General features: G+C 46.7%; 1 protein-coding gene across 7 annotated transcripts in view; it reads left to right on the plus strand.

Annotated features, from left to right (window-relative positions):
* LOC135914802 (protein 5NUC-like) overlaps window positions 1-14,073 on the plus strand; it is a 348,591-nt gene that overhangs the window by 257,259 nt on the left and 77,259 nt on the right. For 6 of the 7 annotated variants that reach the window (XM_070538301.1, XM_070538303.1, XM_070538307.1 and 3 more), the window contains one exon: window positions 9,102-9,386. The exons of the other annotated variant lie outside the window; for it this stretch is intronic. In XM_070538301.1, coding sequence (XP_070394402.1) covers window positions 9,102-9,386 — 285 coding nt within the window. The remainder of the gene's footprint in view (window positions 1-9,101; window positions 9,387-14,073) is intronic. 7 annotated transcript variants of the gene reach the window in all.

The following is a 14,073-nucleotide window of genomic DNA, read 5'->3' on the forward strand; positions in this document are numbered from 1 at the left end:
CTCGGAGGAGTACACGCCCCTGTTTTTCTAAAGTTGTATCCGACTATAATCGAGCACAGCTTGACCCTTGGCCTATAATACTAAATCAGGCTTGAAGCTTTCAATGTCTGCTAATCGCTAGAACTGCACCAGACCTCATTCTGAGCCAAGGGGTGGAAAGCATTTGCTTAGATCTACGCAGATGAATGTCTTTCTTTTGCATTGAAGTTCCCACTACGTTCTAGTCTTAGGTGAAAGTACACAGCTCAGCATAATGCATGTATGGTATACGTAAGGGTGCTTTGTTCTTTAAACCGAATCAACAAGAAGCAGATACTTTTGTTTTCGCAAACCTTACCCTATTTCCTAACCATTACTTGATCAAAAGGGTATAAAATGAATCTGTGCTTGTTCTATTGTTTCGCAGGTAGACATCGGTGACGGTGTATATGTTAAAAAGGGCCTGCTGACGAAGCTGCGCCTGGATGCTAACAACTCAGGCTTTCAGTTCGCGGGGAGCCTCCTTAAGGCTCCTTTTACAAAAGAAGAGGTTGAAGGGAGGCGCTACACTTCGATGCGCAGCGATTGTTTGTGACATCGTCACTGCTGGCAGGCCTGGCCTGCCTTTTCGCTTCCTTCTGGGTCTTCCACGTTATCTACTTAAAAAAGGCCCACAGGATTTTGACGTTTGTTGAGCACTGCTTTCTGGATTTGAGCTACACAAAGCCGCGGGTGAAAGCATTGGAGCTAGTCAATTTTTACAAGAACTATTGCTAGGTAAAAAAAATTTTCAGATGCTTATCCTCAAGAAAGTTTCTGTAAAAATTATTTTGCCTAACAAAAGCACTCGTGGGTTCTGTGGCCGGCAGGTTGCCCGAGCCATGTAGCACAGTGCTTGCTTTAAAGGGACACGAAGGAGAAAATTTATTTGAGCTTTATTAAATCATTCTTCTACAAGACTGAAAAAAACAACTCTTACCGTGAGAATTGGCTTGATAAGCCAGATAACTTGCAAAAACGAAAACTGCTGTCGCCACCACCACCTTATAATTCCTGCACCAGCTCGCTGTGATATGGAATTTGACGGTGTCTGTTTGGGTCTAGCTAATGTTCTACTGGCCAATATTGATGAATTCTGTTGTAAAGGTGTCAAAGAATATACTTAGTTGAAGTATGACTCCGCACTGATGTGCGGGCACTACATAAAACTTAAAACATGAAAGTTATATCTTCATTTTCTTTTCTATTAATCCGCTCATTGCCACAATGTTCATGACTACAGTTCTGAAAGATTGTTTTATCAGCCTAAAATAATTTACTGTTTCTCTTTAGTACCTCTGTAATGGAGCTTTAGCAACAAAATGTGTGTTAGCATGCCACAGGTATTCTCAGCGGGGGCAAGAGCACCAGCAGCATGCTCAATGGTTGTGTACCAACTGATAATTTGAAGGATGTCCTGTGCCACTAGGGTTAGGCCAACGTGGCTCTGTGCTAATTACCACAAGTGTATTATGCAAAACTCAATGGCCCAGAAATGGGTAATTCAGGGGGGAGCTGAATTAGCTGTTTTTATTTATTTTTTCTTTATCATGGACTTCTCACATTACACTTTGTCACAGTCACAAAGCAACTGAGGAGAATAAGATGGTTTGGTATTCAGACATGCCTTCTGTGTGTAAACAGTGCTAGATGAGCAATACAAAGATACACCATAGATGCTGACTGGCAACATGAAGGGTTTTGAGGGCAGCTACAAATATACATCCTTGTAGTCGCACCTAGGTAGCACTATGTTCAATTTATCACACAAGCATATGGTGTCCATCACAGCTGCATGTCTAGAAATAGAGAAGGGCAACACACTCAATTACCTTTTAGACTATCCAAGAAGCACTGCAATTTTTAGGCAACGAAATTGAAATCTGGCTTGTACCCATGAGTACTGCAATATACGTGTGCAACATGTTCCTCTTCTGTGGAAAAAGGGTTGCATAAGTTTTCTTTGAGCACAAGGGGGATAGTATCAGTTAGTGGCTGTATTCACATATATGTTTTGTCGTGTGTATTAGCAATCACCACTTTCCTCATCTGAGTTAGGTCATTGTTTAGAAAGCTTGAAAGCTGATAGAACATGTTGCTCATGTTTGTTGCAGTTTTCTTCCTAACTATCCATTCATTGCACTGTGCACCCATGTCTTGAGCAACTAGCTGTTTGAAGGTCAGTATGCTATCAATGGGTCTAATGACAATCTCTAGTACTCTCTCATTTGCTTGCTGCAATACTTAAGAGTTAGATTTTGTAGATTGTGTCACTCGTTTATTTTCACTGTACTTTAGTTTCACTATATCTTGAATGTGTTGTGATAGTTTTTCTTTTGCAATGAAAGATATGGTGGGCAGTTGCCGACCCTAATGTGATAGTATGAATGCTTGCTGTATTTATCACGATTGTTTCATTTCGCTGGGGCAGTACTGGTCATTAGCAGCAGATGCTATTTGCCCTTAAGTGTAGTATTCTTATGTTACATAGTATTGTTCTTAATGATCCATTGAATGCACTGCGCACACATGCTGTGGACAACTGCCTGTTTGAAGAAATTATCTGCATATTCAGTGGGTCTAATGTGAACATCTCTACTACTTACTTTGCTTCACTACATCTCGAATGTGTTGTGATAATTTTTATTTTGCCGTGAGAGATATGGTGGGCAGTGGCCGGCACTAATGTGATAGTACGAATGCTTGCTGTATTTACCACATGGTTGTTTCATTTTGTCTGGGGCAGTAATGACCATTAGCAGCAGATGCCATTTGGCCATAAGTGCAATATTTCTATGCTGCATAGTTACGTTCATACTGATCCAAAGAATGCACTGCACACCCATATTCTGGACAACTGCCTGTTTGAAGGAATGATCTGCATATTCAGTGGGTTTAATATGAACGTCTCTAGTACTGACTGTATATATATTTTCACGCCGTGGTGACGTTGAAGGATACAGTAGCAATACTGTGAACAACAAAATTAACTTTTATTGGGCGAACCTGTGCCCACAAAACAGGCTACACATAAAGCACAACGATAGTGGCGAACACGGTCGGCGATCGTCGAAAATCTGATGAGCGGGTCGAGCGCGTCGGCTTTTATACATCTGTCGTCGAATGCTCCAGAGCAATCGCTTGGACCCGCGTGCCTTCCACAAAGTTCCACATTATTCGCGTCGCGCACACATGCAATCGGATTACACAAGTTGCGGTGAAAGACAGTGGACCAACAAGACATCGATAACATTCCAGAAACTTCTTTTACATGCAGGCGCGTCCTGCGCTGTGCGATAACATTTGTTAGGCGGCGAGAAGTGGTCGCCCGATAAAGGTAAAGAAGTACACGTGTCAGTGTATCGGTTAGATTTTATATGGTGTGTTGTTTGTTTTCACTGTAGATTAGTGGCATTGCACATTGAATGTGTTGTGATAAATTTTATTTTGCTATGAGAGATCTAATGGGCAGTTACCAGCCCCAGTCTGTGTATTAGTACAAATAATTATTGTGCTTATCACAGCATTTTATACGGCATTTTAAAATGGTATAAGCATTTATAATTTTGTGATAATTAACTCTTGCCTGACTTTTGTATGAGAAACATGTCAGAACTAATAAACAATCATTCATGCTTGGCATCCATCCTTGTAATATTTCAATTGTCTTCGAAATACTTTCATATCAGGCCCAAGAAACTCCAGAACGGGCTTGAAAAATTACTCTCGGAAAGAACCGAGAAAATCTGATGAACGAGGTAAAAAAATACTCGAAGATCAGCTCCAACAAACCACAGAATTGGCTTAAAACATTACTCTCAGGTAGAGCTAAGAAACCTTGATAACGAGGTAAGAAAATACCCCCACATCAGTACCAACAAAGCCGACAATAGTCCTGAAAATAACTCCCAGTAATAGCCTAGACAACTAGTTGAATGACGTAAAAAAGTCATCCCACATCACCTCCAACAAACTTCACAATGGGCTTGAAAAATTACTATGAGATAAAGCAGAGAAAAGTTAATGAACGAGGTAAAAAAATACTCTGACATCAGACCCAAGAAACTCGCGAATGGGCTTGAAAATAACTCTCAGGAATAGCCGCTAGAACTTCGTGATGGAAGTAAAAATATAGTCCCAACATCGTCCCTAAAAACCTTCACACAGATTAAAAAATTACTCTCGTTTCTACATACAAAAAACTTTGTCAGCACGGTAGTAAATTTTTACCACGACTGGTACGTGGTAAAAAAAAAACAGAAAGGGGAATGCGATACAGGACGAGCGGTTTACTCCCATTTCGCGTTATTTTTGTTTAGTGTGTAGGCGTACGGGGCTAAAGAGTGGTCTGATAGTTCCCAACTACGCTGTACGTGCTCCTCAGCGAACGTTGCCGACGCGTCGACTCTAGACGAGTGTGAAGTGATCGCGCCGCCATACCACGCGCAGCGAGGCTCGAGTGACAGCGCCGCAGGTGTGGGCGGACGGTACGCTCGCGCCGCGAGGATGTCCCCCTGAATGCGCTTCGCCTACGCGGCGAGTTCATCTAGGTCTCAACCTACATCCTCTGAAGTAGGCCGCGAAAGTGGAGTGCGCCTGCCCTGTGACGCGCTCAACTTTTTCTGCATCGGTGGCGAGAGAGTTCGCGAGACGAAAAAGTTCGTCCATCGCTCGAACATACTCCAACAGGGAGTCGTCCGGATGCTGGGTACGAAGCTTCAACTCTATCAAACACCACTCGTAGTTGGGCGGAAAGAATTCCTCGCCGAAGTACGCGCGAAACTCTTCTATATACCCAGCGGCATCGGTGTCCGGTCAGTCGAAACCAATAGCCGCCTGGTCAGTGAAACCGGGATCACGCGCGCGACGAATTCGGCGCCTGAAATCCCAGTTGCTTGCTGGTAATACAGCAGAGGGTCGAGGTACTCGCACTCGTGAAATCATGGCACCCACTGTAAGTAGGTATATCTACCTCAATCCATGGCTGCTCGCTCTGCGACGAGGCCTGCACTGTGCCTTGCAGGTGGCTGGCTAAGCTCTGCGTGATTTGCAACGCGTTTTGCTCGCTCAAAGGCAAAATCTCGGCCGAAGGGCCGGATGCTTCTGCCGCCCGGGTCAAGCTATTTGGTGGCAAGTGTGCCTCTGTATCCGCGTCGCGAAGCGGCTAGGGGGCCAACGTGGTACGCCTCGTATCACGGTTAACCTCTGTCAACGTGGCATTTGCGCAATCCTGACTCTTCCGCATGACACACTCAAAACCAAAGCTGCCGGTTTGTTCAGCAGCTGCCGCCGCGTTAGCGATAGTTTACTGACTTTGCGTCGCTATATCTGACATGAACAAATCTGAGAGGTCAGACAAGCCAGCCGCCATTGTTCGCTTAAACGTGGGCAGTCCTAGCGCCAACACACACCAGAAGACTCGCCGTGTTGCAAATTCTCCCCACGTTGTTAGCGCCAAATGTGGGGGTTCCACTCTGCGTGCGACTAGGGGTGAAGGCGAGCTGCGGATCTAGCCGCACAAAGTTGCTCCGTGGTACTCCCCAACCCGTAGCGCGGGAATCACGGCATATCAGGTTCGAACGAATAAGGCAACCAGCAGCATCAACTCTAACAACGTTTGTTGCTACCAGCCATAAAAACAACGGCAGAGGGACGTCCTCTCTGTAATAAGTAGTAATAGGCCGGCCTCGTGAGGTCTCTCACGGGTTGCGGTAGGTACTCGAGTCCGGCAAGTTAGGGGTCCAGCGTCAGAGGGAGAGGGTCTACTCTGGCGACGCTGTTTTGTACCTCTTTACCTTAGCGAGGGAAATGTCGTCCTCGCCCGTCTGCTACCTTCCCGCGAGTCGGGGAGGAAGGGTGCGCGCGCGTCGCGACAGCGAGGGAGAAGCGGGAGAGGGCGTAGTGCGCCTCTGCCGTGTCTATGCCGGCTCTCGAGGCGACCGCGACGACGCGGGGGATGATGGGCGCGTGTGCTTTCCACCATGTCTCGCTCCTGTATGGGGAGTAAGCAAAGTTCACATCTTTTTGTTTGGAACACATTTTTGGGTGCAAACGGGCCAACAGTCTTTAGAATATTTGAGTAAAGCTAAACTGACCAATGGTCAGAGTAATAAGGTGAAGTCTCACCTTAGAGGAATACTGCTTCCGCATAGAATACATAGAGGGAGACAAAGTATGGTGATAGACATAAGCCGGGAAATTGAAGGGTGAAGTTACATGAGTATAACACGAAATGAGCAAGTTTACACATGTAATAAGTGTTCGGGAATATGAACTCATGAACAATATCAACAAATTATGTCACGTATTGTCAAATGTGTGCGACAGTGTAGTGGTGCGCATTGAGCCACGACGACACAAAGAAAATACGCAAGTCACAGCAGAACGGTCAAGTTCTCGACAAGAAAGGTCGGTAGAAAACAGTTGAAAAACACTCTGAAAGGGGGGCCCATGTCATGTGTAAGGTACATGTGGCGCAAGAGAGCGACGATGAGGACGAGAGAAAGGCGTTCGAAACGGCCCGATCGCACGAGGAGAAAGTTACGAAGGCATGAGGCACTGGTCCCGAGCCGTGATCGGGACAAAAGCTGCACTGAGCTGGCATTGTCTGCGTGGCTCTGGCTGAAGAAGGTTGTCTCGCGAGCACCATACTGGTGACGGGAGCAGCGGGTTTTCGATTCCGCAGGCCGTGATTCTGGCATCCCATGACATGGCCGCCAAGCTCGAAGGCGTTTGAGCGAGGCTCCTCAGACTTGCTGCAGCATCGCACGGCAGTCCCGGGCACTCCAGCAGCAATCCCCCTTCGAAAACCGACCAATAACGCCACGTAAGACAGTCCCTGGAGTGCCTCGTCTTTACTTGAGTAAGGCAGTGAACGGAAGCGGCGCCCGAACCCGTTGCTAGGGCTAATCGGCTAGGCCTCGTTGCCACGTCTTCAACGGCGACCGGGAAACAGGCGTCGGAGACACAGACGGATTGTCCAGCTGATACTCAGGCGACGGCATCTACCAAGATCGTCGGTATACCTACCACGGATGAGTTGCCTCCAAGGTTGGACTTTGAGGCAACACAAGCCATCGATAGAAAGTAAGAACCACGCTTTAAGAAGAACAGGTGCTCCGACGGTTGCGCGCGGCGCATCTCACTAATGTTGCGCCGCCGTTTGGAGGCGCGCGCGACCAGGGGCCTGGCGCGCCGATTGCCAGACATTCCCTGGCCACCATGCGGCGAGCGCGCTTTTCAGCCTGTTTTTCTAGAGTGCCTGCTAATGTATTTAGCGACGTACCTTAAGCCAGTGCCTTTATGTTACAGAATCCTAAAACGTGATCTTCAAATTGCTGAGGCGCTTTGGTACCTTTTCTAAACAAAAGTGTACATATTTCTCTCAGTGAGGCAGTCATAGTTCGTCTTTTGCTGAATAACTAGAAACCTAATTTACTCTATGTTCTGAGAAACGCTGCATACGATTAATTTCAGGGTAAACAGAACCCCCTTCTCCTAATGAAGTAAGTTAGCTTTCACACATTCCACTCTTTACACTCAACGAAAAATGATGATAGCGCATTACGCATACAGATTCCATGCAGACGTTCCCAATTATAGAAGCCACGAATTGAGAGACAGCGAATTCATTGTAAAACATGCTGTCACGGAATTCGTGGTATCAACGTGCCTACTCCGCACTGAATTATTCTAAGCGTCGAAAAAATAACTTCAGGGTTTTTGTTTGCCAATACCACACTCTGATTAAGATATACACTGGTGCGGGTGACTCCGGCATTATTTATGCCCACCTGGTCTTCTTTGATGTGCATCTTGGCTTAGCCATATTTCTCAATGTTGCTCTTTCCGACGTGGTGATGATAACAAATTAGTGGTGCGGTGCTTCATTACGGGGAACTCTATATTCTTTCACTCTGTTTCCCCGTAATGAAGCTTTACCAGCAAGCTCAAGTTCACATTCTTTAAACTTTATTGTGCAGTGCTCTCCACGAACTTGTGACGTACGCCCGGTCGAAGTGCTTCTTGCACCCTTACTCTCCTGGTCGCAGGACTTGTTCTCCACCTTCGAGAGCATCCTACGGACCATGCAGTCAGCTCTTTTCACTGAACATGGAAACTTTCCTTGCACATGCAAGACCAGCTGTGGCAGTTTGGTGCGAATCACTTGTCACCTACAATCAGTCTCCACCAAGCAACGTCGCAGCTCGAGATGCAGACACCCCTTCCGTTTGTTGCGATTAAGACTGTTCGTCTGAATTTTTTAGCGCTTGACAGGAAAAACGATGATGTTTTGCTAAATTTTCAAGCGAACATTCCTAAACAAATAGCTCATCGTCTGCCTGCGGTGCTTGTGGCGACCGCTTCAAAGGATTGACCCACGCCATCTGTTAGAGCACAAGGGGCCACTGAACTGTCGGAGTCAGTATCGTCTGTGGGATTTAAATGATTATAGTGAAGGATAGAAAAAGTGAAAAAATCAGGTTTGATTTCTTTCAACGCACTTTGTGTGCGGCTATGATTGCTTACACGTTCAAATATCCCGTTTGTTCAGCCTCTTAACGTGTATTGCCGTGCAGCGGTGCAGACGAGAAACACCACCACAATTCGGAAATTGCAATACATGCTGTAAAGTAATTCTATAAGAAGCCAATGAGTCTATTTTGAGTAATTAGCTGAATATGTGCAGCAGTTTCTCGTGCAGCTAATATCCGCCTTACTGAATAATCCAGCTCAAGCCTAGAATTATCTGATCTGCAACAGGTGATTTTTAAAAATTCCGTAAATCTATAAATGATCACCCTCTATATTACACGCTGCGCGTTCAAAGAATTTAGTGATAGTGTGGGCGGCAAATCAGCCGGACAATGTGACCAAACCGAACAGAATTTCTTACCCGATAAAAGTTATTATGGTATGTGAAGCCAGTACGTAAATGAAAAAAAAACACTTTGCGAGTAAAGCACATGCTTGAAACGTGAACGCCCACGAGGCTACAGTAGACGGCTCGTCAAAAAGCTCTGGCTGTGCATTTTCTCAGGGTGCTAGAGGGGGCCGTACATTTCCTGAACGTCCTTTGTCAGATGACAGGATTTACGTCTCCAAGCTGGCCGAGAGCATCACCACCGCGCGCGAGAAGGCCGACACGGACAGAAATCAGCCGATCGGTTCGACCAAGGTGCTCCTAGAGGGTAGCCGCCAGAGGTGCCGCCTCGAGGAGTGTTCCATGGGGAACCTGCTGACGGACGCGCTTTTCAACTGGTACGCGGGACTCTTGTCAGAGGACGACAACCTCTGGGGACCGGTCAATGGCGCCATACTGCCCGGCAGAGACATCTTTGCCTCCATCGACGAGCGCCTCACACGCGGTACACACTTCCCTCCGTCTCCCAAACGGCTCGAATCCCCGCTGTCACCGTGTTTGCGCAGAGTACGAGATTGCGCATTCATTTCAGTGTTATACCATACCGGTATAAGAATGAAATGTCGACTTACAACAAAGGATTGATACCTTAACAGAGAAAGCCTAAAAGTGGGGTATATGAATGTGCAGAAGATAATGTATAATAGCCTGACAAGGGAACAAAAGTTCAGGATCGCCAGTCAGCCTTAGAGCTTGTGAAGGAGTGCGTTTACCTAGGTCAATTACTCACAGGGGACACTGATAATGAGAAGAAAATTTACGAAGCGATAAAAATTGGTTGGAGTTCATACAGCATACATTGTCAGATCCAGACTGGAAGGTTCCCACTATCATTGAAAAGAAGGGCGTACAATCAATGCATTCTACCGCTGCTGACATGTGGGTCAGAAATGGGAAAATTGACAACGAAGGTAGAGAACAAAGGCGGTGAAAATAGCAATGAAACAAAGAATGTTAAGCATAATTTTAAGAGCTAAGAACAGAGCGGCATGGATCAGAGAGCAACGGTGATCTCTGTTATTGTAATTGATATTAAGAGGAAAAAATGGAACTGGGCAGGTCATGTTCCGCAGTTTAGATTACTGGTGGACCATTAGGCTTACAAAATGGGTGCCAAGAGAAGGAAAGCGCAATCAAGGCCGATAGAAGGCTGGGTGGGGTGAATAAATTAGGAAATCCTCAGGCGCTAGGTTGGAATCGGTTCGCGCAGAACAGGGGTAACTAGAGATCGCAGGGAGAGCCCTTCGTCAGGCTGTGGACGCAAAACTGGCTGCCGCTGCTGCTGCTGATGATGATTATGATAACCGAACCGGTAGCTAAAGGTTAAGGCATTGATCTGGTGAGCTCGACGTCGAGGGTTCAATCCGTGCTCCAGCGGCTGCATTTTGATGGGACCGAAATGAAGAAATGCTCGCGTATTAGACTTAGGTGCGCATTCAAGATACTGAGGTAGGAAGAATGAAAAGTGTGATGGCCCCCCGTGTGGCGTGGAAAATATGTAATGAAGAAGCGCGAAAAGATACACCGACCAAGCTAACTGAAAGTTTAACGGCGTTTCTGCTCCCCATACAGGAGCCTTACTCGCAATCAAATGCCATTGTTCACAATCAAACATAACTAAATTTTCAGTTATCTCGGCCAGTGTACCTTTATCTTCTATACTAGGGTAGGGCACATCGATCCGGAGTGCCCAAATACGGCGCGCATTTTTCCAGCATGTAAAACCGCCGAAATTTTCTGAAGTGGATGGCTTTCCTTCGCGCTTCCGGCCATTTTCGTGGTAGGTGCGGCGGCAGTCGGAGGACAAACGGCGAGGGCAGGCGAGGAAATGTGCCGACGGATAGGGCATGTGCTCTTGGGCAACCGATTTATGGGGAGGAGCCAGAGGGAGGAGTAGGCATGCCGCTCTCTCACTTGCTCGCTCGCCTATTCGTTCATTCGGGCTATTAGCTTACATAGACCATCATAAGCGATCTTTTCTGCATATGCTTTTTAACTTTTAAGAGATCATTGTGCCGTCGTAGCAACGTGCCTGATTGAACAGTTTTGATAGGATGAATTCGAGAGGTATCCAAACCGCAAGGGTCCCTCAATGTCTGTTCTATTTCCATTCTTTAAATAATTACATCTACATCCTCCACCCCCACTAGCTGATTAAGAACGCCTTGCCGAATCTGTTCCATAATCTTTTTGATATGACGTTAACATGTTCCATACATAAGACGGGGAAAACACGGGTAAGGCGGCAGATGGAAATTCAAGACAATGAGCAAAACGAGAACAAGGGGTTAAAGCAAGAGTCAACTTTTCGCGAAGTGATCTTCTCTTACTTGAAGGCGACATATGCTCTCCTCGGCACAGTATAATAAGTAAAGTTCTCCTAAAGGGGTGGAGGCATAAGGCGGGTTGGCGAGACAACGACCCAGGGTGTGATAGCGGCGAGGGCGTAGAATCCCCCTCTTTCATTTTCCTATGCTGCCCTCTGCCGCAAGCCGTTGACAACGTTTTGGAAGGGTCCGGGGCTTTCGCTGGTTGATTTGTGTACCTACACCCACGTTGAGTGCGCGTCGGTTGTGCATTTCGTGGATCGCGAATCATTATTGATGCCTTCTTCTGGACAGCATGCCGTTCCTGAAGCCATGTCGCGCTCAGACTACTGGGTGAGCAGGCCTGACTGCACTGTTCTGCGAACAGTGCAGCCGATAAAGGTGCGCTGAGTTCCGTTTGGCGGCACGGCTGCCTTGGATTTTGTGGCTGGTTTTTGTCCTTGGACATCAGTTTTTGTTCTCCTTTTACATACTGTTTAGGCGTTTCGCACATTCAAAAGTCTTCGAGCGCAGCCTTCTGCGTCGGATTAAAGCGGTGCCCTTGTTTACATCGACATCTACAGCCCCAGCTCATTGTTATCGTCAAATATTGTGGAAAAGGTCAATCGCTGATATGAAGTAGTGTCAAAATGTAGCAAAACATGCATAACTGCGCATACGTACCATGTTGTTAAACCCCGAGACGAGTCAATATTGTCACGTGGTCGTGACGTCAAAGAACACAGTAGCAGTACTGTGAAAAGCAAAACTAGCTTTTATTGGGCGAACCTGTGCCCACAAAACAGGCTACACTTAAAGCACAACGAGAGCGGCGAACACAATCGACGATCGTCGTAAATCTGATGAGCGGGTCAAGCGCGTCGGCTTTTATAGATCAGTCGTGGAATGTTCCAGATTAACCGATCGGACCCGCGTGCCTTCCACAAAGTTCTGCACTATTCGCGTCGCACATACATGTAATCAGATTACACAAGTTGCGGTGAAAGACAGTGGAGGGAACCATCGATAACATTCCAGAAACTTCTTTTACATGCAGGCGCGTCCTGCGCTGCACGATAACATTTGTTAGGCGGCCAAACGTGGTCGCCCGATAAAGATAAGTGCATGTGTCAATATGAACGGCCGAACCACTTAAATAATGGCAACTGTGATCCATGCACATATTTTACGGGCTCTTAATTAACTCAATCTCGCTTTTCTTCATAATTAGTTTTAGCGTCCATAGAGCATTATTAGAAAAAACTCTGCTCGTATAAGTGCTCATTTGTAGGCGATGTTGTTCTCTCACGAAAACGTGAGGATGCCATCGCTCACAGGGCGTTTGTATAAATGAGCGAGGCAGTTGTTTATGCTGCTGTATGCCAAATACACCGTCTCTTTTTTGCCGCTTACTGCGGAGGCAAACAGTGCATCTCTGAAATTGAGAAATGCGTTGGCAAAGCAACACGTACAGACCCACCCATATACGTAGCGAATGCGGCCGGCAGCCTACAGGCACGGTGATGTACATGTACAGTCGCCCAAATCTTTAACTTGTGTGCGGGAGCTGCGACTTTTCCGGGCGTCAGCGCCGTATGACGTGGCGAGGCTGGAAACAGCCTAGTAGACGATGGGCCTCGCCCCGTCAAACGGCGCTGACGCACGGAAAAGTCGCCGCTCCCGCACACCAGTTAAAGATTTGGGCGACTGTACATCGCTGTGTCGCCGCTTACCGCTTATTGTGTACGCGCCGTGCGAAGTGAAGTGTAGCTGATTTAAAATTGGTAAGGCCAGAATTGAACTATATATGCAGTTTCGTTCTACCTAACTGTTTACATTTCAGTTAAGGTCCGCCGGTACAGAGTGCACGAACTCGACTGCGCCAGGTTAACCTTCGCTGAACAGGATCGACTTTGGCTCAAATTTCGTGAGCACCGCTTGAGAGGGTTAAAGCTTGTACATTTCTACTTGGTAGGCGTGATTGGCTCATTTTGAGAACGATTAATTATATATACTAGCGAAGATGCTGTCGCTATTGTGTAGTCGGTTCGACGGCCGATCATGCGGGGTTCAGTCGAACGATGGTCGGCACAGTGATTTTCCCGGTGCCTTCGACAAGAAAGCCTGTCGCAGTACAACTCGCGCTCGTTGGTTGCGTCGTTGTCGACCTGGTGTGATAAAAAACGCTTCAGTGACGCACAATAGTCGGTCAGTCACTGCAGTGAGCGTCTTGCCGGTCTCGTATCGACCCAGTGTTGCCGCGCCTTACGAGTACGTGCAGTCAGAAACGCGCTGCCACCACCAGCAAGTGAGGATCGACGCTGCAAAAAGACTTTGTCAGCAACGTTATGTACTTAAGTGTCGCCCGCGTGTAACGCACGGGCTTTTCGTTAAATTAGCGAGCCATTCACGAAATGCAGCAACTACCTGGCTCACGGTGCAGTCCGGACAACTCGGACGATGCCTCGACCGCTTTCTCCTTTAAAGTGGAGTTGCGGTTTTAGTTTGAGTTTGAGTTTATTCAACCACATGGCAGGTACATGAAAGTGCACATGAACGTGGTTAGGTGTGATGGGGAAAAAGCTGCATTTAACAGCTTGACTGGCCCCATTACCCGGAAAACATTTCATTACAGGCAGCGCAGAGCGACAATACAAAAGGACCACACATGTGGCACGTCACAGCAAAAGCGAAATAAAAATCTGGAATATATTAAAAAAAAACATTAAACAACAACGCAAGAGATGATTGTACGACATTAATTAACCATCACAAGCGTGACCTGATATTACATGAATAGGATATTCAGGACATTCTATGTAGTAT

This window comes from Dermacentor albipictus, chromosome 5, assembly GCF_038994185.2.
Source record: "Dermacentor albipictus isolate Rhodes 1998 colony chromosome 5, USDA_Dalb.pri_finalv2, whole genome shotgun sequence".
Classification (NCBI taxonomy): domain Eukaryota; kingdom Metazoa; phylum Arthropoda; class Arachnida; order Ixodida; family Ixodidae; genus Dermacentor; species Dermacentor albipictus.